At 36.5% G+C, this 25,970-nt stretch overlaps 1 protein-coding gene across 1 annotated transcript in view; it reads left to right on the top strand.

Annotated features, from left to right (window-relative positions):
* mrrf (mitochondrial ribosome recycling factor) overlaps positions 1–25,970 on the top strand; it is a 51,649-nt gene that overhangs the window by 15,178 nt on the left and 10,501 nt on the right. Inside the window, exons 2-6 of the mRNA XM_060841058.1 lie at positions 9,453–9,664; positions 10,443–10,598; positions 13,732–13,850; positions 19,220–19,311; positions 25,314–25,473. Of these exons, the coding sequence (XP_060697041.1) occupies positions 9,481–9,664; positions 10,443–10,598; positions 13,732–13,850; positions 19,220–19,311; positions 25,314–25,473 (711 nt within the window). The 5' untranslated portion in view covers positions 9,453–9,480. The remainder of the gene's footprint in view (positions 1–9,452; positions 9,665–10,442; positions 10,599–13,731; positions 13,851–19,219; positions 19,312–25,313; positions 25,474–25,970) is intronic.

Raw genomic sequence — 25,970 nt, 5'->3', positions numbered from 1 at the left:
GCAGTGGGAAGGGTGGTGTGCGAGAGGAGAGTGGTGCAGGGTAACATATAAAGGCAGCAGATTGGCATTAAGTGTCTAGAGACAGTGAGGACACAATAGGCCATGTTACCACATCCTACACAAAAAATTAATCTCGTTTAGGGGGTGTGAGTTGTCAGACTTGGGGGAATGAGAAAGTTGTCAGAATCAAAGAGGGCGGTGATGGGAAAGGGGAAGAGCATTCAGTGTCACATTGAGAAAATGTTATCAGAGCACCAAAGTGGGAGAGCCACAGAGAGAGAGATGAGTTTTTAAAGCCAGTGAACGAGAAAGACTTGTACATGACTTGTACAGCCATCAGGTCAAGGGGATGGACAGAGCATTCATAGCAGGGGGATGAAAGGGGAGGGTAAAGGCTGATGAAGCAGTTGGGAGAAGGTGGGGAGAGAGTGCGATTGGAATAGTGAGACAGGGAGAATGGTGGTGACGGAGAGATGTAGGAGGGAGAGCACAGACTAAGGAAGTGGGGTGCAGCTAGGAATAAATGAATTCTTCAACAATATTTGCTGGCTCTGATAAGACCTCAGAGAAAATTCTCTGTGGATGTGCTATCAGAGTTATGGATAGAAATAAAAATCCATGCAAATGTACCAAGCGCCATGGAGTTTGTCCCAGGATTATCCCATTGCTGTCTTGAAGCTCATGATCCTGATTGCTCCTGAATGGGAATCATAATCCGCAGTCTGGAAACCCTAAACTAAACAATCAGTGCAACAACAACAGCAACCTGTCTTTAACAGATAGTCCAAACTTGACTCGGCAGTTTCTCTACAGCACATGTTGTTTACATTTATAATTTAGTGTGGGACCTCATTTTCCTAATTAGACTATTCAAACACAATTCTTCATGCTTGTAATATGCAATCTTTTTGTTTCCTTCATAGGTGTGGAACAAAAATAAATGTAAAATACTTCCGAGGTACAATTATCGTATCCATTACTAGAATATTAAGGCTATGGTGTATAATTTGGATTATATTAGGACATACGTTTAGCTGTTGTACTCATGATGAGGTTGTTTTGTGACTTAGGAGACACACAGGTAACTCATTCAGTGATGTGCTTAAAGAATGATCTGTTGTTGTATTAATCCAGAGTTTTAATCCAGAGTTTACTTGGAAACGAACTCTATTTCTATACCTCAAGTGCTTTCAAACTATTGAGGTATTTTGTGTACTCCGTGACGCTTGCAGCTTGGAAAATTATTTGAAATTTGCTGATGCAATAATCAACTTACATCTATATAGCACCTTCAATATAGTAAAACATTTAGTGATACTTCACAGAAGTGTTAAAACCTGCAGTATTAGTCAATCATTTGGTCAGTCTGATGTCATGTATCGTAGCCCTAATTTCTGTGACACAATGGTAAGATGTGAATTTGCAAAAGTACTACCTCATAGGTCGCTGGAGCTTTGAAGGTTATCCCAGAAATAGAGAGACCATCTGCAAATAAATCACCATTCTTCTAATGGCTGAGTTGAGCAGTAAAGCAAGTTGCATTTTGCACCACAACACAGGAAGAGTAGAGCAATGATACCTTGCAGAAAGAGGACATGAATTACAAGGAGATGTGAGAATGTAAAGAAAAAATTCTGCTGGAAGAAATTTTCTGAGATTGTCCGAGGCATAGTATTTTTACAACTGTATCTAATTGTGCAGTTGGAAAAATGCTGATTACATTTTGGGGAACTGAATTACAAAGTTATATTCACCAGTTAAGCCACCTCTCATACTTAACTTACAAGGGGAAATTACAATGTAATGTAAGAACCGAAGATGTAAAAGAGCTGCTTCTAGAATGAGATTACAGCACAAATTCTAATTATTAATGAGTAAAATAATAATTAAGTTACAAACAATAATAGTGGCTGCCTTTGAGAATCTAGTTTCAGGAAGAAAGGGTTAAATATGCAGCTGCACGAATATAGTAATTACAGATTTCATTGGGAATTACGATTGTTAATGAGCCTTAAATCCTTAATGCCGATGCCCCACAATTGCACCATTCTTCTTTTGTTTTGGTGTTTTACTTAAAATACTTTTACACAGCATATGTGCTTAGAAGTTATATTAAAAACCTAACTATACATTGAGATAAAATGACAAAAATAGTTAGAAAAGTGCATGAAAGGATTTGAATGAACCATTATGAATAAAGTGAAGGAAACATTAAAATGTGCATCTCATTTGCTCCTGAAGCACTCTATATGTGATTGCTTCTGTATTTGAAGATATTAAGAAAGGTTTTCAGTTAAAACTTTGCATGACATTTTGTATATTATCCAAAGTTAAAATCAGGTTGCTAAGGTTAAAATGAAGCTTGTATTGATTGGGGAGTGATCTGTGTGAGATGCTTTTATTCAAATGTGTTAATATCAAATTTGAAGTAGCTGTTTCAAAGCAGATTTTTTTTGGCATTATTGCTTGTACAGTATTTAAACCCATTAACTACAATAGCACATCCAGCCTGCTGGGATATATTTTCCCACATGCTGGGCTCCTGGACTCAGGTCGATTATAATACTGAGGGGTAAGAGTATAAATTGATTTATTTTCAACAAGAGAGCCACCCTAGATCACTGTTGGGCACCTTCTAGTAGCCAGATCCAGAGCAGTGTAAACCTGGGAAATGGTTCATTAACAATTCTTTTAGTAGTTAGGAGGCAAAGCACTTAGCTAGTGGAACTATAGCAATATTTTTTCCACCAGGTTCTGTCAAGTTGCTATATGTGGTGAATATTAGTAGTTAATGAATGATACCTGCAGCGTACATGCTGAATATATGATATCTTGGTGGCTACTGTGAGTTAGTAATACATTAAGAGTTCATTTGACGTCAAGCTAGAGAGCAGAAATTCACAGTATCTGATCTTTTGATACATAAATCACAGTTAACATGTTGTACTATCCTCTTTGTAGGTCCTTTCTGCTACAGATTTTGTCAAAGGGGCTGGAAATTTGATCAGGCTCTTACTTATAAAAAAAATCACAGCCACGTTCTCTGTTTTGGTAGATACAGTCTAAAAGTTTTGCTGTCAACAAATCATTGGGAATTTTACTTTGATTTCAGAACTGATAATGAATTAGTTGTATGCTTGCTGCAGTTTGAACTGATGAAGAAAAATCTTTAGATTGTTGGAAAATCTTGCTAAACTATTCATAGTCAGTCCTCAAGTGACAAAGTTGGCTCATACATTTTCCATATTCTGCACCCACAAAAGACAAGCAAGCTCTTACAGCCAAAGTAGAAAATACTGGAAATAATCAGCAGGTCAGGCAGCATCTGTGGGAAGAAAAAAACACGTTATTTTAATAGCTTTTCATCAAAAACTTTGGTCTGATCTGATGAGCATTTCCAGCAGTTTTTTGTTTTTATTTCAGATTTCCAGTTCCTAGGTGAATTGCTTTTGTAAGAATGAATGATATTTATCCTCATATTTTGTTTGCTTTATATTTTTACGTTATGTTTGTTTGCAGAGTGTTCAAAGCAGTTTCAATTTCATCCCGTCCTCTAACTTGAAATATGAGTAATAATCCTGATGAGTGCCATAATTATTAACAAAAGACAATAATTGTGTGGAGAATGACAATATATATGGGTGGTTAGAATTAAGCATTCAATATATGTTATGAAGCAAACGAATGATCATAAGTAGATAACTATACCCAATATTTGTTTTGCAGTTGTGATCTACAAGCTTAGATTTAATTCCATAAAGGAAATATTTAATTTTGCAGCAGCATTTTAACATGTTTATGAAATATGTTCTATCATTTCAATATGTTTGCCTCACCTTGAGCTCTGTTCGGAGGATAAGGGACACATCTATCTGAGAATGTGATGGAGGCTAGGAGGTCATCATTGAGGAAATCCTTTTTTATCTACAGTGTTTTGTAGGTTTGATTCACACCCTTAGTCTTCAATTTGAACCCCATGAATAGGTTGATGAAGATGAAGTCAGCTCAGTGTTGGTTCATAATCACCCTGAGGAATACCAGGTTTCATTTATTACTGTTTTGCTGGACCCTCACCAACTTCTACAGATGCACCATTGTAAGCATACTGTCCACATCCATAATGGCCTGGACACTAATTGCTCTGCCCAGGACTGTATGAAAGAACAAAACGTGGTATTCCATCCATGGACTCCATTTACACGGTTTGCTGCCATGAAAGGGTTGCCAACATCATCAAAGACCCATTGTACCCCGGTAATGATCTCCTACAACCTCTTCCATCATGTAGAAGATACAGAAGCTTGAACACGTGCACCAGCAAGTTCAGGAACAGCTTCTTCCAGGCCGTCATTAAACTGATGAATGGACTCTCTACCCTCAAATAATGCTGATCTTGCTAACATTGATCTCACCTAATGCACACCCTATGTAGTGTAACTCGTATGCCTCTGACCAAGTTTTCTTTACAACCTCTGATCTATACATTCTTGCTTACTATGATCTGTGTGTACTGCTCATAAACAAAGCTTTTTACTGTACTTCGGGAGATGTGACAATAAATCAGTCAATCAATTTTATGCATCCTGCCCGCTCACTTCTCAGTATCTTGCCTCTTTTACTGCTGAAAATGTCAGGAATGGTTTTGTTGATCTAGTTCTCATTCTTGCTGCTGCCACTTGTAAAGCCATTACTTCTCATGCTGGCTCTTTGAACACAACTACTACATCACATTAAATGTCAAAAGCTGCACCTGAGATTTTGGAGAGCTGCATGTGACTAAATGTAGGGAATGTCAAGCCTGTTGGTTCTGGAATCAGTGAAGACTTTAACTTCAGATTTGTACTACAAATATGATTGTAACCTTGTTCTACTGCTTTCAGGAAATACCATGTTTTGCATAAATAATAGGTGCTCAGGAGACATTATAAGACTGTAATCTATTTGCCACAGAGGGAGGTTCAGACCCTCTCATCATATCCATACCATTCGTGAGTTGAACTGGAGTTAGAACTTCAGAATTATCCCTCTATTTTTCTAATGGCTTTAGGTTTATGTAAGGATTTTAACAGTATAAGTTCCTTTTGTTGCCATTTTTATATACACCTTAATGTTCACACAAAAGGATTTGCAATTCTGATGTGCTTACCACAAGTACACTATGTATTCTGTAACTAGTGTGCAATAAGTAGATTCTGCCTACATAGTCATAGAATCATAGAGATGTACAGCACGTCGATCAACTCGTCCATGCCGATCAGATAGCTTAATCAAGTCCCATTTGCCAGCATTTAGCCCATTTCCCTTGAGATCCTTCCTATTCATGTACCCATCCAGATGCCTTTTAAATGTTGTAATTGTACCAGCCTCCACCACTTTTTCCGGTAGTTCATTCCACACACGCACCACTGTCTGCATGAAAACGTTGCCCCTTAGGTTCCTTTTAAATTTTTCCCTTCTCACCCTAAACCTATGCCCTTTAGTCTGGACTCCCCCACCCCAGGGAAAAGATGTTGTCTATTTACTCTATCCATGCCCCTCGTGATTTTATAAACCTCTATAAGGTCACCCCTCAGCCTCTGTCACTCCAGGGAAAGCCCCAGCCTATTCAGCCTTTCCCTGTAGCTCAAATCTTTCAATCCTGGTAACATCCTTGTAATTCTTTTCTGAACCTTTTCATACATATGAATAGTCTTTAGCAGTGGCATCATTACTAGTTTATTTCATTAACAAGTTTTTCAGGTTAGTGTTAACATAATTAGTGAATAAGAACTTTGCATGATTGGGCAGTGGTGGTTAGCACTGCTGCCTCACAACACCAGGGACCCGGGTTAAATGCCACCCTCAGGTGGAATTTGTGTGGAGTTTGCACATTCTCTCCATGCTGCATGGGTTTCCTCTGGGGCTCTGGTTTCCTCCCACAGACCAAAGATGTGCAGGCCAATTGGATTAGACATGGGAAATGCAGGGTTACAGGGATAGGTTGGAAGGGTGCTTCCAGGTGAGATGTTCTTTGGAGGTCGGTGTGGACTTGAGGGGCCAAATGGCCTGCTTCCCCACAGTAGGGATTCTATGATTCTATTCTATGATAATTGATTGATATTCTCCATCTTAGACAAAACAACTGGATTGATGGAAATACTAATTGCTGGCGATGCAGTTTAAGTTAAGAACTCTGTTCATAGGGTTCAGAAAACTTTATGGAATTCTGTGAATATTTTTACAAAATATAAATGGTTGTTGTGGTTCTGTTCGCCGAGCTGGGAATTTGTGTTGCAGACATTTCATCCCCTGTCTAGGTGACATCCTCAGTGCTTGGGAGCCTCCTGTGAAGCGCTTCTGTGATCTTTCCTCCAGCATTTGTAGTGGTTTGAATCTGCCGCTTCCGGTTGTCAATTCCAGCTGTCCGTTGCAGTAGCCAGTATATTGGGTCCAGGTCAATGTACTTATTGATTGAATCTGTGGATGAATGCCATGCCTCTAGGAATTCCCTGGCTGTTCTCTATTTGGCTTGTCCTATAATAGTAGTGTTGTCCCAGTCGAATTCATGTTGCCTGTCATCTGCATGTGTGGCTACTAAGGATAGCTGGTCGTGTCGTTTCGTGGCTAGCTGGTGTTCATGGATACGGTTCGTTAGCTGTCTTCCTGTTTGTCCTATGTAGTGTTTTGTGCAGTCTTTGCTTGGGATTTTGGACACTACATTGGTTTTGCTCATGCTGGGTATCGGGTCCTTCGTCCTTTTGAGTTGTTGTCTGAGAGTGGCTGTTGGTTTGTGTGCTGTTATGAGTCCTAGTGGCCATAGTAGTCTGGCTGTCAGTTCGGAAATGCTCCTGATGTACGGTAGTGTGGCTAGTCCTTTGGGTTGCGGCATGTCCTCGTTCCGTTGTCTTTCCCTTAGGCATCTGTTGATGAAATTGCGCGGGTATCCATTTTTGGCGAATACATTGTAGAGGTGTTCTTCTTCCTCTTTTTGCAGTTCTGGTGTACTGCAATGTGTTGTGGCCCTTTTGAATAGTGTCTTGATGCAACTTCTTTTGTGTGTGTTGGGGTGGTTGCTTTCATAGTTCAGGACTTGGTCTGAATTTGCAGGAAGATTGTTTGTTCTAATCTTTGCATTACTTCTTCTGCTATGAGTCCAGAGATGGGTGAGCCCATGGGTGTGCCGTTGATTTGTTTGTATATTTGGTTGTTGAATGTGAAGTGTGTTGTGAATTCAACCCAAATTCTGGGTCAGATATGTGGATGATACCTTTGTAATCATTTAAAACACAGAAATAGAGAACACACACCAGATCATCAACGCCACACTCACAGGAATCCGATTCACGAGAGAGGAAAAAAAGGACAACCAACTCCCATTCCTAGACGTGATGTTACAGAGAACACCGAATGGAGAATTCACCACAAAGGTATACAGGAAAGCCACACACACAGACCAAGTCCTGAACTATGAAAGCAACCACCCCAACACACACAAAAGAAGTTGCATCAAGACACTATTCAAAAGGGCCACAACACACTGCAGTACACCAGAACTGCAAAAAGAGGAAGCAGAACACCTCTACAATGTATTCGCCAAAAACGGATACCCGCGCAATTTCATCAACAGATGCCTAAGGGAAAGACAACGGAACGAGGACATGCCACAACCCAAAGGACTAGCCACACTACCATACATGAAGTGCATTTCTGAACTGACAGCCAGACTACTGCGACCACTAGGACTCATAACAGCACACAAACCAACAGCCACTCTCAGACAACAACTCACCAGAACGAAGGACCCGATACCCAGATGAGCAAAACCAGTGTAGTGTACAAAATCCCATGCAAGGACTGCACAAAACACTACATAGGACAAACAGGAAGACAGCTAACGATCTGTATCCATGAACACCAACTAGCCACGAAACAACACGACCAGCTATCCTTTGTAGCCACACACGCAGATGACAAGCAACATGAATTCGACTGGGACAACACTACTATTATAGGACAAGCCAAACAGAGAACAGCCAGGGAATTCCTAGAGGTATGGCACTCATCTACAGATTCAATCAATAAGCACATTGACCTGGATCCAATATACCGGCTAATGCAACGGACAGCTGGAACTGACAACCGGAAGCGGCAGATTCAAACCACTACAAATGCTGGAGGAAAGATCACAGAAGCGCTTCACAGGAGGCTCCCAAACACTGAGGATGTCACCTAGACAGAGGATAAAAAGTCTGCAACACAAATTCCCAGCTCGGCAAACAGAACCACAACAACGAGCACCTGAGCTACAAATCTTTTCAGAAACTTTGAATATAAATGGTATACCAGGAACACTTAGCTAGACTTTAGTACTGCTAATTGACATGAAACAGTTAATACTGATAAATGTATGCATTCAGAACTGAATAATGTTGGTTGTAATAAGAGGGGAAAATCTTTGTGACTTTGGGTGATAACAGATGATAATCCTGTCTGTTTTAGGATACAAGGTGACATGTTGAATTTAAACCTGTTCTTTGACCTTTGGCACATGTATTCATATCCAGTCCAAATCAATGAACAAATGCCTCATTTTTTTCTGTTACAAAGGTACTCCATAAAACAAGTTTGGACAGTTTGAACTCAGTTCCTAATGGGCATAGATCTACAGCAGAAAACGGCTTGAAATCGAACACTAATTAACAATCTAACTCAGACCACCAGGAGGTTTGTGTGAAAATTGGAAACATTCACACCCTGTATAGGGTTTGCTGTTGTGAAAATTGGTTTAAGGTGCATTGAAGGATAGAGTGGAATGAACTTTCCTTTGCATCTGGTGTGTGTTATACCTGAACTGGAAAATAGTTCAGTAAGTGTTAAAAGTGGAAAAGGTTTATATTTCCAGCACTGACCTCCGTCACCTTGATCAGCATCAAATTCAACTCAAAATTGAAAAGAATTAAGACATACCTTATTAGAGACTAATGCAAATTGTTCCAACTTGCAGGATATTTCCCAAACTTCATGATCTTCCCTCTATCTAAAGCAGCAACATGAACTTTGTTAAAGCATGTTAAGGCTTTGCTTTCTATCATGCAAGATAGAAATTAATGTCATACACAGCGTAAATGTTTGGTGCAATAATTGCTTGGCACTACCTTTTTTGAGGCTGTATGTGGTTTAATAATGCATTGAATTGGAGGTAGCTATTTAGGCCACGTGTAAAAAAGACCTTAAAGAGAAAAGCCTGGAATTAAAAGAGTTTTGCTCTGAATATTGGAAGTTGTTGAAGGGAAAGTCTGACTTGCGACACTGGGAATAGAGAGGTGACTCACTGACTGTGGACTGGGAAAACTAAAATGAGGGAGCAAAATGAAATTAACAAGCTGCTGAAAGCTCCTCAGTCTTGTGTGAGTTTCACTGAATCTTTTTGAACTTTTCCTCAACCCTGAAAATGCCTTTCTGTTATACTCCAGGTAACAATTAAAAGCAGTTTCCTGCACAATGTCGATTGTGCTGAGACAGATGTACCAACTAGGACCTTCACTGTACAAATTCCGGCCGCTTTTCATGCGCTCAGCAGTGGAGAACCGAGTGGGACCAGCAGCTGTGTTCCTGAACAGCTGCAAGCAGTGCGGTGCCCTGCTTGAATCCCTGAGTCGACCACTTGCTACCAAGAAAGCCAAAGGTAACAACTTGCCTTTTTTACTTCTCCCTGTCTGATAGTATATGTTGAAATTGAAAAATTGTGAATTTTACTGTTGATGAAAAATGCCTATGTCATTACAATTGTGATACTTAGAAAGTCATCTGGTTCATTTTACTTTCTAGTTTCAACTGGTTATGTTGAAGTATTGGTTAAAATTGCAATCTTATTTTGGGCTCAAAATCCTTTCACCTGGGAACCTATTTTGTAGGATGCAAGTGAGTGGAATAAATACACAACTTTTGGCTCCCATCTCTGAATTCAAAATACGTTATGTTCCTGCTTGTTTATGGGTTGCAAATGTTTACAAGGTTTTTCCAAGTAATTGCTAAAGATATCTGTTGGTTATACTGCCTGCAAGATGCAAATACTACCACGTGAATGTAAGGAGGTTATCAAATGTGAATATTTGCCAATTGAGTTCAGTGAAGATTTTAATAAAATTCTTGGAACATAAGCATCATTGCAGTACTGTATGCAAATAGTAGTCAGCAATCAATATAACCCTGTTTAATTTGATATTCAGAATATAGGAGTTAAAATAAGTGAACTAATTACTGAATAACCTAAGTGCAATTCATGTACAAACATAAAATGACCTCATCTCAATGTTACAACTGTGGCAGGTAAACCAATGTAAATTTAGCTGACTTCAGCTATTTATAGATGAGCTCCCAATAACAGGTTATGGTAAGCTTATATTAGCTTATAATGTATTGTACAAGCAGACTGATGTACCCAATCTGATTATAAATTACAGTGAAAACTAAAGGACAACAGGGTCCTCGAGTGAACATCAATGCTGCTTTGGTTGAAGACATTATTGACCTCAACAAATTAAAACAAGATATGCTGGAAATCGTAGACAATCTCAAGGATGATTATGGGAAGAACCTAAATATAAGAACTTCACCAGGTAAGCTTTATGGATGTACAATATGTCTTCATAATCTAAAATATTAATCATTGATCTAATTCCAAAACTAGAAAAATTTAAAAACTTGGAGCTTTAGAAATAATACACAATTTATTATAATTATAGAGTGTGTGTGGGCTTATTCATGTTGGTTTGTTACTTGGCTGGAACTGATTTTATTTCACAGTGATCTTTCCATAGCTATTCTACAGGTATTGCCACATGTCATTCAGAGATTTAAAATTGTCACTCACTACTTCCTACAAATATTAACCAATGCATTTTTAAAAAAATGCCATATACAGCCATCAATTGTCTACATAGCAGTACTATAGAGCAATCTTAAAAGCAGTTTCCTGCACAATGTCGATTGTGCTGAGACAGAAGCTGCTGTTGGCTAATGTGGTAAAAGTGGCTACCAGCTCACTACAATCAAAATGTATCTTCTTATCAAAAATGCACAGTCATGACATGCAAGACTAAATTGGCCTCCATTTTACATAGTTTTGTTCATTATGCAACAAGTTGATTTGATTCCCCACACAATATGTTAAATACTTAAGTTGCTGCTCAAGTAATCACATACTGTTTGGCAATAATTGACATTCATTTCCACCACTGTGCATTTCAGAGAATGCTCTTTGCTGGTGGGTCATTACTTTTATATTCAAGTGAGTGAATTAAGTGTTCCTGGATTTGCTGAAATCTGCCTTGGAATAAACTTCACTCTGCTCTTTGAGTTCTAGGAGCCGAAAAGTCCAGATGGATGATTGCCCAAACTTCCTATTTAAGAGATGTGTGGTGTAAAACTCTGAGAGCTTCCAGAAATTATTGACTGAGAACCATGTTTTTGACCAAAATGCACAAGTTTTCACTTTCACTTTTGGAGAATATGCCAACTAAACAGGAAGCCATCCACAATTATTATCTTTTCACAATACCATAACAAACACAATTTTACTTCTCTTTTTCAAAAGAGTGTTGTTAGATTAAATACTATATACTTTTCTTCATGATTATGGTCTTATGAAAATGAGTAAATATCAGTTATTATTTCCAAATTCCTTATTTCAGTGATCTAAATTTAAAATTTCACAGAAAGGGGAATGTGAAATGTTTTAATTCTAGAAGTTAGGCATTTAATAATACATCTTTTAAAAATCATATCCGTTTTGAAAAGGAATCTAAATATCATCAGTTCAAGAAAGCAAATGGTGTCAGCTATCCATATTCATGCTTCCCAATTTTTTTATCTGCCTTATTTTAATTTATAAAATTCAAATACTTGGAGCATAATCATGCTTTGGATGTTCTGCATTATAATTTGGTCACTTTATGTGACCTTCCTGAGCTCCTCTTTACCATGGTCTTGACCAGGAAGAATCCATTTTTGCTAATAGCTTCCTGAAAATGGTTTTTGTAGGAGGCATATGTCAAAACCTTCTAGTAGAAGTGTTTGCAGATGGTTTTCTATGTAAGCTGACAGGTAACAGCATCTCAAAACAGGAAAAGAAGTGTTCCAAGTATCTAGCACTTTATCAAGTACTTAATTCTATTATTTAACGAGTTGATTTTTTTTTCACCTTGGTTGATTGAATGCTAACATGAAACTTCCAAGTAAAAATTTCTAATTGTACAAAACTGCAGACTTGGGGAGAATGAGCTGCCAATGATAAAGTTAATTGTAAAATGTTTCTGCTGACAAGTTAAGCGCATCAGAAGTTATAGCATGTGGAATAGTAGGAGTAAAATATTACCTATCAAGTTAAGTGCTGAGGCACCATTCTGTACTCCCTTATTTATAACAGTCAATAGAAATTTTGATACCTGAAACTTTAATTGCCACGCAGTATGGCAGGTAATAAACGATTCAATATCTATTTGCTCTGCTCTCACAATAATGCAGTTTTTTTTAGCTGTAAATGAATGGGTTAAAATAGGAGAACAAATGACAACTTGGGTGTGAATGATTGATTGCTGAATTGGACTGCTGGATCTTTTAATTTATTCATAGTAGAACAGTCTTTAGGTACCAAAGTTCTTTTAGGAAGAAATGTGAGGTTCTAAACCTGGAGCTACATTTCATCAATATTTTTGTCCATGTTAGCTATAAATAAATAGTATAAAACTTATTATTATAATGACCAAACAAGCATCAGAACTATTCAACCAAAATTTATTTTAGTCACATCTGTGTAGTGAGCTATTAATTCAAGTAGATTTACAGAACATCTTTAGCCCTTTTTGTCTCCTGAAAGGTAGTCATAAAATCAAGGAAGACTTTCTGGAAATTAAGACCACAAATATTCCATTTTAAAGATCAGATATTTGCAAGAAATTCTTCCTTGCTTGTTTTTGCTGTATGATGTCCCATTATCAATAGGATTCTTGAATATGTTTACTTGAAGTAAACTAATTTATCAGTGATTATTTTATGTCTCATTCATTTTTACAATAACAACAGTAGCCCAAAATAGCACCATTAATATCCTGCTGTGTGGAAGTTGTGGTGAGAAGTCTTGAGACCTACAGGATTATATCTGGGTTCTGTCATTGATTTGTGTTGACAGCAGCTCACAAGTCACAATTATCCAGCAACTTGGAACTTTTTTGTATTTTAGAAGAAACTTATTTCTGATCACAAGAAAGAAAACGATAAAAATGTACAATCAGCAGCTTTAGGATTCCATTGTTTTCTGCTTATTCCCAAATTTGCTGCTCTGTACTTTCAGAACATAGCAGTCAGCGAGTTGTTGCATGCCATCTGTCATTAATTGGATTTGATTTTTTAAATTTATTAAGAGAAAAAATGGGCAGAATTCTATTACTTTTAGGAGATTGTGACTCTCGACCAAAGTTTATCTTATAAGTAGGATCAAGGCGTATGAATTTTGAAGTAGATTAATGGGATCAATTCTAAATTGAATACAGGGAAGACTGCTTTGCAGTTGGATGAATATTCCAGTTTAGGAAACCTGGTCAGCATGGACAAGTTGGGGTAAAGGGCCTATTTCCGTGCTGTATGACTCTATGACTCAATAGAAATGTTATCTAAAATGTTCCATTTTACATTTACTTGATCTTGTTTGTTAAATATAGTCACCATTCACTGAAACTGTGATATTTTCTTTAGGTGCTTTGGATCATATTGCCGTTACTACTAATGATGGAAAATTTCCATTAAACCACCTGGGACAAATCTCCCTGAAGTCCCCTCAACTCATCCTAGTAGATATGATGAGTTTCCCTGAGGTGAGTTAATGTGTAGAATATACACAATATGTTTGTGATATTTAAGATTATTATTTGTGATAGGTGCCTTTTAAACCTATATTTAAAATGTAGTTTAGTATTGGTTGGGGCAAACAGTAGAATTTTGTGTAGGTTATTGTGTAAAGAACTTGAATTTCAGCAATAAAATATAACAGTTCTTTTGTTATAGCCCATGTTTGTTAGAAGAATAGAATGTACATTTTTTAAAAAACTAATGAACTGATGATCATAGTTCAAAATCACTTGAAATCTTATCAGCCCAAGGCATCAGAGCGTGGAGAAGCTTTATATTTAATAGTCCACTAAATTGATATTCAGATTCAGGCTATCATTTTTAAATATAACCAATTGAAATAAATACACAATGGTTGTAAAACTCAACAGATCTGAAGCACTTACCTCAATTTCTCCCTCCCTACCTTGCATGCTATTGACTGAAATGTGAGCTCGTGAAGACATACTACCCCAGGCCTCTGTCAATACTGGTATCTACAAGCCATAAAGAGTTGTGCCCTCCCTTATTCTTGATGGGAAGTGCACTTATCCCTCACAGCATCCTGAAAGTTGGGAACTTGTTGTGTGGAGAATCATGGGCATTCAGTTGCAGTAGCTTAGCAGACCGGTGCATTCTGGTGCCTTTTCACTGCTGAGTGATGTGATATGAAGTATTTTCCAGTCAGTAAAAGTACTGTGAGCCTTTTACAACATTTTAAATTTTTCCAAAACTAGGAGATATTTGGAGAGGGCAGTGTAAAATTGTATCCAGTTGTATTTAATGATTATTAAATTGTGGGAGTACTTTATTGCAATTAGCTATTGGGGCAGAAATGATACGATTTAAGAATTAGAATAAGTACTAAAAGAATATATAAGGATAATGGAAAAAGCTGGAATAAAATGACATTAAAAATAGTTGAAGAGCTAGCATCAGTCTGGTGAGTTAGACTGCATAGCTTGTGCTATAATTTGCATGATTCTGACCAATTTTACATAAAGTATTCTGTCAGATATTATGATCGTTCCTTATTTTCTAGGCCACCACCAAAAAAAAAGGCTATTCAGTTAAAATCCATGTCCTATTACAATAAAACCTTTTGTTTATTATATGACAAGATGATGGATTGTTCAAAGCCTATTTTAACCTTTAAGAACTCAGTTCCAAAGCATCTTTCATGAGAAGGAAATAAGCCACACTTCCAGCATAGATTGTCTTAGTCAGAAACATGTTTGCTCGGTAAACAGTGGTCGTGCAAAAGTGCCCTGCCTGTTCTGATAGCATTGTTTACTGTTATGAATGTAGTTAAAAAGACACAAATGTTGTTAGTAGAACTGTCATAACAATTAAGGTTCTGCTTTTTTTTCTATCTTCATGAACTACCATTTGTTTCGCCATCCAAGCATGCTACTCTTTGGTGACACTATTTCATTCCTGAATGTTCTACCTCATGTGGATACAGTTCTGTACTATTAGCAACCCTGCAGTAACTCAAATAAATGGTGAATCTAAAACAAGAGACCAAAAATTAGGATCTGGTCTTCCAAAAGTGAAGTTAAGAACATTCCTACATATGGATTATGATGGAAATTTGGAACTCTGTGCAAATGGAGGAAGATGAGGTCATTTGTTAATTTTAAAACTATGGAACTAAATAGCCTATTCCTGTTCCTATGTTCCTAAATTATTTGCAATGTATGATTATAAATGAGTATTAACAGGCTATTTATCATTGACAACTTTGCACCTTTGCCTAATTCTGTCATCACCTGAAGCAAGTTGATGTATTTCACACCAAAAAGGATTGGGGCAAATAACTGATTTTGTTCATTTTCTTGAAATTCCCATAGGTTTATGCACTACTGTATCCTTAATGGCTGAGTTGGAATACAAAATTACTGCTAACTAGTAACATTTAGACAAATCTTATAGTACTGTGATTTTTCTAAAGTCTGTTTTTACATATTGATGTAACTGCATAAGATTTCAGTTCCACAACTTTACAAAATGTTACTGTTATACAATTAATACCATGCATAAAGGTAAGCATAAAGTGGTTTATCTTTATTTCATCACCACTTTGCTGTCTGCTTGTGACTATTTGTCATATCAAGACATTGGTGTTTCTGCTTTCATCACCAGAAATTCAAGCTGAGCTTAGTATTGCATTCTGATTTGTCTTTGTCTTTGAATAAAAGGGAGCTGGTCTGTCAGAACAATCCTGATTTGTATCTACAGTAAGACATTTATGCAAGGATGACATGATACTTAATTATTTTGTCTCTGAACAGTTTGGGTGTTTTATTCAATGTTAAAAACATTTAGTGACTAATTAAGTCAGTGTATTTGTAGTCCATGCAATATTCAGAAGGTAATTAACACAGCCTCCCCTCATTTAATTTGGCCTAGGCTTAGAGAAAAAAAATTGTGTACAAATAGTGAAAATCTATGATAAGTTTTTTTTAAAATTATAGTCAGAGCTTTAGTTTTCCTAACGATATATTGAATACTTCAGATTGTAGATTGGGATCTAAATTGGCTTTTTTTTAGCATTCTTTCTTTCCTGATAGCACTGAGTAGGGCAAATGGACAACATAACAACTTTTATTGGTAAACGTCTCTTCTGTAATTTGTAACTGTAACTGAGCTAGTAATTGAGAATATTGTAAAGATACTTGAGGCATTCCCAAAAGCATTGAAAAATAAAAAGACTAGAACATGCACTGCAACTTCATTTGTTGTTTTGGACAGTTTAGTGAACAAACCATTTAATCCCACTTGTTTGGAGTTAAAAATAAACAGATGCAGAAAAAGCCTATAAGTAGTTTAGTTAATTAGTCTCAGTAAGTATGATAATTTACAATATCTGGCTAAAGGATGCACAAGCATTAATAGTGAAGTTATCCATTCCCTTTACCCATAATCGATAGCCGTGCCTTCACCCAGCTACACCACATGTTCTAGCATTCTCTCCATCAGCCCATCTACTTCTCCAAGTGTATTTCTTCATACAATCCACTCTGTCTATGTTCTTTCACTCTGTGTCTATTTTCTTTTTGATTACACTTCTGTAAAGGAGATTTTTTTTTGAAATTAGAAACACAATATGTACTAATTACTTGTTCATTTAAAAGGTCATTTCTGCTATGTTCCAATTATTTACTGTTTGGTGGTTAACACTGTGCTTCAAAAGAAAACCATCACTTCAGAAAAGGTTGTTTTTGAAGCATTATGTACATGTCCTGCTCATTCATTTACCATGGGAACCATTAGCGCAGTACAAGCAAAGTGTGAGATCTTTACTGAGATTTACAAGTAGCTTTAGCTTGGTTTTTGACATCTGGCTTAGAAACCACCTCTGCAGGAATGTTAAAAATATCCCTCAGAGGATATCAAATGTTTTTATTTGTACTCAGTGCCAGCATAATTAACATTCTTTGTTTCTCCCCAGTTTTCTTTCATATTTCGCTGCTTTTCTCTTCAAGATTGACTTTTGCTTGATTATTGTTTTACAGAGACAGCAGTTTTTTTCACAACCGACTGACCATTTTTCCAAATGAGTGATCTTAGACAAACAATTTGACTATGTAAAGCTTCAGAATCCATTGATACCCATTGATACAAGGTGTTTACATTTTGCAATAAGAGTCACATGACAATGATCAGGAGTGAGAAACTTGGTTAACATTTTTTCTCCCTTACTCAGGGACACTAAGATTAATTGTTGTTCCTCAGCTGCTTTCATGACTGATTTTACCTAGACTGGGGATTAGTTTTTGTTGTATTTCATGTGATAGCCTTGTTTGATTTTTTTTAAAAAAAGTCTATTGATTTCAATCTTGAGAATTTAAGCTGACCCAGCATCCACAACATTTTGGGTAGACAGCTCCAGATTACCACAACAGCATGTGGAAACAGAGCTTCCTGGTTTCACTGTCAAACAGCTTCCACCTCTTTTTAACATTATGCTCCATCATCTTTGATTATTTTCCACCACACAAGATCATTTCTTTGTATCGATGCTACTGAATCGAAACACCTCAATTAAATAACTCATCAGCTGTGTACGATCAAGAGAATGCAGGCCATATTAATGCAACCTGTCCTCATAATTTAACTCCTTAAGCTTTTGTATAATGCATTATATTCTCGCCAAGACCTCTCCAGAGGTTCAGTGCCAAAAATCAAATATAGTTCTCCAGTTGTGGTCTGACTAATTTCCTGCACAACTAAAACATTGCCTCATCACTTTTGAGTTCTAGCCACCTTGAGATAAATGCTAAGAATCCATTAGTCTTTTGGATTATATTTTGTGCTTAGGGGTACAATACAGGAAAACTCAGAAAAGGTGGCATCTTTTGCATGTCTCTCAGGATATGGATTTGGTAAAATATTAGTGGATACTTTAGAGCAGACCAACTTTTAAACTGTGTTGCAGGGAGATTCATTGCCAAGAACAAGGGACAATGAGACCAAATCTGAATGCAAAATTAGATTATTAGCTGGAAATCATATCTCACTACTTAGACTTGGAGGTATTTCTGTTGAAGTTTTGAGTTCCTGTTTGCATTGGCAAAGAGTGCCATGGTGGACACTGAGCTTCGTTACTTGATGCTGATGTGTATCGTTATTGCTACTTTGTCAAGAAATAATTTGTAGTTGATTAATGCACAATTCTGTGTCCAGTACATAATAAAATAAATGTTTAGCACAATTAGGGGCAAATCTGGTTTTGATTATGACGTTCTTTTTGTTCATTGCCTTCCGATCAGTCCCAAAATTACTCCTTCTAACTACCTACCTGAGTTTTTATTGATGTCAGATCAGTATCTTTAAACAATTATGTAACTTGCAGTTTTAGAGGTATTCAGATTTACACTTCATCCTAAATCTGTCTGAGATTTTCGAAAGTGGATTTATTTCATTTAGCGCAAACACTGTATAAAACATTAGATGTCTAAATCAAACTTTTTAAAAAAAACTGCGATTTTAAAAAAACCTTGGTCTTGTAACCATTCCCAAGAGCATTAATTTGTGGTTTCTAAAATAGATGGCCTCAAACCATTGAAAATATGTTCAAAGAGGCAGAACTTTTTCTCTTTCAATTTTTTTTCCCCTTCCTTTCTCCTCCTCTGCAATACCACAGTTTTATCCCTGTGTGTGCAAGGGGACTTAGCTTGCAATTCACAGTGGGATCAAAGCTTCTTGGACTGAATTTAACTTCCTGATGTTCTTGGTGAAAGAGGTAAACGTTTCCATGTTCTGGGCAAATAGATTAGCCGGACGGAGACGGAACAGTCATCTGTAAGTAATTATTCTGCTAATGCCCTTTACCTTTTGATCTGGTTCACAGGCAACGATGGCTGCCACCAAGGCCATAAGAGAAAGTGGAATGAACCTGAACCCAGAAGTGGATGGGACTGTGATCAGGGTGCCAATTCCTAAGTAAGTAATTTGAAGGTTATACCTAAGGTTTCCGTCTTTGTCTGCTGACTGTCATTACAGGGCAGTTGCTGGCAAAAATACTTAAGGCAGAAAATCAAGTTGTTGAATTACAATGCATATTTTCTTGAAGATTATTTCTGTTTTGTTTTCTCTATTCAGGCAAATAATACAAATTAAATCCTTTAACTACTATTTGTTAAAATTTAGAATACTCTATCAAATGCAAAATAATAATATATTATTTGATGCGTGGATTTGAAAATTACAAAGCCAATTCAAGAACTTGAAAATAAACTTGGTGATTCAAATGCTCACCAAAAAAACTCCAGTTTAAATGCTGCCAGGATGAGATAATTATTTTAAAATTCCTGGTTCCTAGTTTGAAGCAATGTAATCGTTTTGTCAAGTTTACTGATCTCTTCTAAATCTGTCTTAAATTCAGGACAAGTGGAATATTCAAAAACTATGCTGTAATCATTGGGGATAATCAAGTTATTAAAACAAGACTTAGTTTGTGTTCATTTAGAATACCACATGTCTTCTTTTAATCATGAACTCTCACACAATTTGAGTTAAGCTGTGTGATCCATTTTACTAATAATATTGTATAATTGAGTGTTAACACAGACCAAAATCATCCCTTTGTTATTCAACATGGACCAAAAATCTGCTGGTAGTTTTCAATTAGACAAATTTTCAGGCCAAAAGTTTTGAGTGTGCGTAATTAGTTCTTTAGTCACTGTTGAAGCATCACCATGTAATATGTAGTAGCAATAATAAATGGTGATTTAATGTTTCAGAATGCACATTTTTGTTGCTGTGCCTTGAATATGCTGAACTGCCTGCTTCAGTGCCATGCATTCAGCCTGAAGACAATACCATAGATAGGGATGAATCAGTGGCAAAGGAACATCAAGATGGCTTTGGTTTTCCCACTGTTGAGTTGGAGGAAGTTGTGACATATTCAAAGGGAGACATCAAATAATTAGAGTGACAGCACAGAGACAGTCGCCCAAAATGCTGGGGTTGTACATCCAGCTGTCATTGTATAAGTATAGAGTGACCCTGTTGCCCTGTCTCTGAGGTTCAATATGTGAATGAAGAGGAACAAGGTAAAAATAGCTCCTTCGGGAACACCTGTGTATGTGATGGGGAAGGAAGAAAAACCATTGCTAAAGTTTCCCAGGTCACGTTCCACTAAATAGTAATTGAACCATACAGTACCAATTAGCTATAAAGCTCTTAAGTATTTGAAAAGACCCAGTAAAGTTTCTAGTAGGCACAGAACTACAACACAAAGCAACTTAGACATAGGTTTAGTGTAAGAGGTGCAAGATATAAAAGAGACCTAAAGGGCAACCTTTTGACACAGAGGGTGGTGCATTAATGGAATGAGCTGCCAGAGGAAGTGGTGGAGGCTGGTACAATTGCAACATTTAAAAGGCATCTGGATGGTTATATGAATAGGAAGGGTTTAGAGGGATATGGGCCACGTGCTGGCAAATGGGACTAGATTAGGTTGGTATATCTGGTTCAGCATGGATGAGTTAGAACTGTTTCCTTGCTGTATATCTCTATGACTTTATGACTCTATAAGTCATGCTGCCCAAATACCACTCAGGTTTTTCAGTGTCTACACTAGCCAAGTGTTGGTTCCTTTAATATATTTTGTTTCAGACCCAATAACCAAAATGCAAGTAACTTTATGCAGGGAAACCTGTGTGTAGAGTGAAAATCCACTGTCCAGCTATACACAGGTTTCACTTTGATCCCAACATCCAGTTAGTTAGTGCATCTATATTGGTACCAGTAGGTTCTATCTTGTGGAGTAACCAATAATAAGATACTTTATTAAACATTTTCTATATATTTATGTCATTCATCAACAACCTTAATGGCTTCCTCAAAATGCTCTTAGTAAATTTGTCAGGCATGATCTATCCTTTCAGAAATCATGCTGCACATTTCTCATGAACCTTTCTTTTTCTTAATGTCTATAAAGAACATTCCTTATCCTTCCTGCCATCTTCTCAATTAGGATAGTAGTCTGACAGGCGTAGTTCCTTATCCCTTTTTCATCAATTATCTGCATAAGGTGACTTCCAGTCTAAAGAATCTGGGCAAGGAGATCATTAAACATGGAACATCTCTTTAATTTCACTAGCGGGATATCATCCAAACCTGCAATGTTATCAATTTTAAAGTTTTTTAATCTATCCAAATTGACTTAACTATCTAATGTTAATGTTGCTTTTCCATTCTGATCAGTCTTCATTTTGGACATTCAGGAGTAGAGGCTGATTCAAGATTGTCATTTAACATCTGTAGCATAATCAGAGAATGTGTTTTATTTCAGTATCCTTTAGAGCTATATACAGCTATTTAAGATATTATTATCTTGCTGTTCCATGCCACAGTTGATCAGGTGTCATATCGGAATAAAATTCATTGGCACATTGTAACCATGTCGGTTAACTGGCTTAGTCAGTGTTTCCTTGAAGTTACAAATTTGATTAATGTGATAGTGTAATGACTTGGCAAACAGCAAAAACTGGTATTTGTACAGTATCTTGGAAAAATAAAATGTCTCCACTGGATAGGAATATTAAACAAAATTTGACATCAAGCGGCTTGAGATATGAGAAAACATGACCAAAACTCTAGTCCAAACAGGTTGTTTTAAGGGTTTCTTAAATAATGAGAGGAAGTTAAATGTTTTAAAGAGAGAATTTCAGAGGCCCAGCAACTGAAAGCCGCTGAAATGATGAAAATTGCGGAGTGGCATGACTACTCAGAGTAATGCCATGATTGCAAAGGAACATGGAAATAAAAAAATTTGAAAATTGATGTATTATTGGCTATTGGTCCAGTACAGGCCAGCAAGCTTATGATTGATAAGTGAGCAGAATTTGGTGCAAGTTAGGATGCAGGCTGCAGATGTTTGGATGTTGTCGCCTTTCACCGGGTGTGTAAGAAAGGTTGACTAGGAGAACATTAGGCCAGTCAAATCTGTTGGTGACAGACGCATGAATAACAGTTAAGCGTCTTACAGTTGTATCTCTGATATATTTGTATTTATTACTTCATGTAATTGTAGTAGTAGTGTACTGTTTGTATGAATTAATGTCTTGTAATTCTAAGGTGTAAGTTAACATCCACACTTTGGCACACAAAACCTTTCAACAATGACAAAACTACTGGGTGGAGAAGACCAAATTATGAGTAGATAAAAGGAGATGTTTGATATTAATGCATATTTATTACAAAATTCCTTACTGCTGGCTAAAAGCTTCAGTGGCAGGGTCCTGTTTTTTTCCCACAATATGGTAGAATCATAGAATAGTTATACAACAGTAGGAAGACCATTCAGACCACTGCTGGAATACAGTGACCTACGTACAGATTTGACTATTCCAAAGCTGTCTTGGCGAACCTCTCATTTTTACTTTCTGAAGGTTGAGGTCATCCAGAAATCTGTTTTGGGCCTCTTATCCAAGGAAAGACATGATGGCATTGGGGACAGTCCAGAGAAAGTTCACTAGCCTGATACCAGGTATGGAGGGACTGTTTTATGAGGAGAGGCTGAGTAAGTTCAGCCTGTACTCATTAGAATTTAGAAGAATGAGAGGCAACCTTATTGAACATATAAGATTCTTGAAAGACTTGACAGATCAGATGCAGAAAGGTTATTTCCCTTTGAGAGAGAGAGTCTTGGACCAGTAGGCATAATCTCAGAATAACGGGTCACACATTTAAGACAGAGATGCAAAGTAATTTCTCTTCTCAGAGGGTAGTGAATGTAAGGAACTCTTTAATGCAGGTGGCTTTTGAGGCTGGGTCGTTGAGTATACTCAAGGCTAAGATAGACAGAGTTTTAATTAGTAAGGGATTCAAGAAAAAAGGATTACCATATCAGGCATAATTTATTTGAATGACAGGGCACACTCAATGGGCTAAATGGCCGACATTTGCTCTTACATCTTATGATCTAATGGTTATTTAGCCCATCAAGTCTATGCTCTGAATAGTTCAACTAATTTTGCTTTTTCCTAATAAACTCATCTTCACATGCTTATCCAATTCTATTCTTAAATACAAAATAATTCCATTCAGTTGTGCTTTATGATGTCAAAAGTTAGAACATGCTTCACACAAATAATTACTTTTGAAGCTCGATGGTTGATGTAGGCAAATAAAAATCTTGCACTTCCCAAATGTTTTTGATTTATATGTGGAAAATACTGGTTTATAATGGTAGGTTCAGAATATTACATTGTATACGATATATTTGACTGCTGTTTACCCCGAAGAATTGTTTTGACAGCTAATCAAAATGAGGGTTGTGATGTACTGATTGATTTATTGAAAAATAATTATAAGTTTCACAGTTTTAATTTGTGATCAATTCTAAATGCAAAGAATTTTGTAATTTTTTTTAAAGAACTGATGGTAAGTAAGCTGTGAGGGAAGGTCATAAATGCTTGTCTTCTAATTTTCTCTTCACAAATAAATTAAGATGAAAAATATTCGTATCTCAGTGATAAAATGCAAAGTGAATGTTAAATATAGAAATCTATTATTTCATCCTTAATATTCAAAAAGGCAAAGCAATTTATAATCAGTATATTTTATTTTAATCTCTGTGTTATGAAGTACATTGTATATAATATATCCTATTGTTAGCCAAATCAAAGCTCGTTATTCATGTAAATAGAAATGTAACAAGTGTTTTTTGCATCCTGGAAAAGAATAGGAACTTTAGATACGGTCTAATCATAGTTATTAAGGAAAATTTGTATTTTAAATTCAAATTGCTTCTTCATAATTTCAGTTGGCCCATTGTAATTATACTAGATGAAGTTCAGAGTCAATTCTAACCACGGATCTTTCAGGGCTACTATTACTATGCGAGATTGTTTTTATAATGAATCTGTAACTCACACTGAGCTAGAGGCAAAATGAAGAATAGCAAAATGTCAAGGTTTAGCCTAGCAATACAACTGATAAACATTTTTGTCATATATATTGTGACTAGTTTGCAAGATGAAAATTGAATATAAATTTGCACTTACTACAATTTCAAGATAAGTTTTTGAGCCCTAAGGACATAAGTCACCAAACTAGCCTAAGCAAAAACCAAATTGTTAAATATCTTCACAGTTGGTTTTACATGTGAAGAGACTTTATACTTGAGTTGTTTTGTATTGAATTTTACAAAAAGATAACGTAAAAGTTAACCCTAGGATCATTGATGATCCACTTTGCCTAAATATTAGCAGCATTTTCCACATTAAATGAATACAATGCTGTAAGTTTTCAATGGTAAAACTTCACAAGTAATATTTGAGATATGTAACCATCAAAATTTAATAGGGCATATCTGAAGACAAGAAATAATATTTTTAAACCTTTGGTTCAGAAAACTTCTGCATTGACATGATGAACAGTAATTCTAATTGATGAGCTGTACATGGAATAAATGAGCGTTGCTTGAAGTTACAGTTAATGTTAATCTTACATGAGTTGCAGGAAGCATGCCGAAGGGAGACCAGGCACCTTCACATGAGGTTGGAAAACATGAGTTACTCTTTACCACTCTTGAACATGTACAAGCAGATCACCGCCAACTCTAACTAAATGGCTTCCGTGCAAATCTACAGTTCACAAATGAAATTTTTTAAAATTAAAAATCTCCTTCATTGGAAGTTGTTAATAATTACAATGAATGACCCTATCAGTAAAATAAAATAATGGCATAATTATTTTGCTCAGCATTCAAGTGACAGTTGCACATTCTGATCAAATATGTTTAGATTAGAAAATTTACCATTGAAAGTACAGAAAACAAACTGGTTAGTGTCTGCATATAGAGCTATTCTAGCAAGATTCTAAATGCAGTTTTTGCTTTTTGAATTCATATAGTGTGTGTATCTATATATGAATGCACTCTTCATTCTTTATGTTTCAGGAATTTGCTTAGATATCTGTAACTATTTTTGCAGAGTGACCAGAGAGCACAGGGAAAATCTGGCCAAACTAGCCAAACAGTTTACAAACAAGTCAAAGGAATCACTCCGAAAAATACGTACTAATGCCGTTGTTCAAGTAAAGAAATCAAAGGACTCTACCTCTGAAGATACAATCAGGCTACTAGAAAAGCAGGTTAGTGTTGCAACTTTTAACAGATGTTGGATACAATTTTTCCATCCCCTATTTCTTTCTCTCTTCATGCTTTAGAACATAAAGAGATTTTAACTGTTTCTTAAAAGCAGTGCGATAATGTTCTGACTGGAGACATTTGTTGTTCCCAATTGAACACAGACCAAGTACAGTATTATAATCTGTGCTTTCTGTAGGTTGACAAAAATAGAATAATGAATAATATTTGAATGCATCACTTAATTGTTTATGGCTAAAAGTTAACATATTTATAAACTCTTTATTTTTTAACCTTTTCTTTTCCCTAATTATTTCTTAATGACAAAATCCTTACAGTGTAGAAAGAGGCCATTCAGCCCAGGAGTCTGCACTGACCCTCCAAAGAGCATCCCATCCAGACCTAGTTCCCCACCCTATCACCGTAACACCACATTTTTACCCTGTGGCTAATTCACTTAACCTGCACATCCTTGGACACTATGGGCAATTTAGCATGGCCA

Source organism: Hemiscyllium ocellatum, chromosome 21, assembly GCF_020745735.1.
Source record: "Hemiscyllium ocellatum isolate sHemOce1 chromosome 21, sHemOce1.pat.X.cur, whole genome shotgun sequence".
NCBI lineage: Eukaryota > Metazoa > Chordata > Chondrichthyes > Orectolobiformes > Hemiscylliidae > Hemiscyllium > Hemiscyllium ocellatum.
The sequence above is the reverse complement of the archived record's forward strand: the minus strand, read 5'-3'. Positions and strand labels throughout refer to the sequence as shown.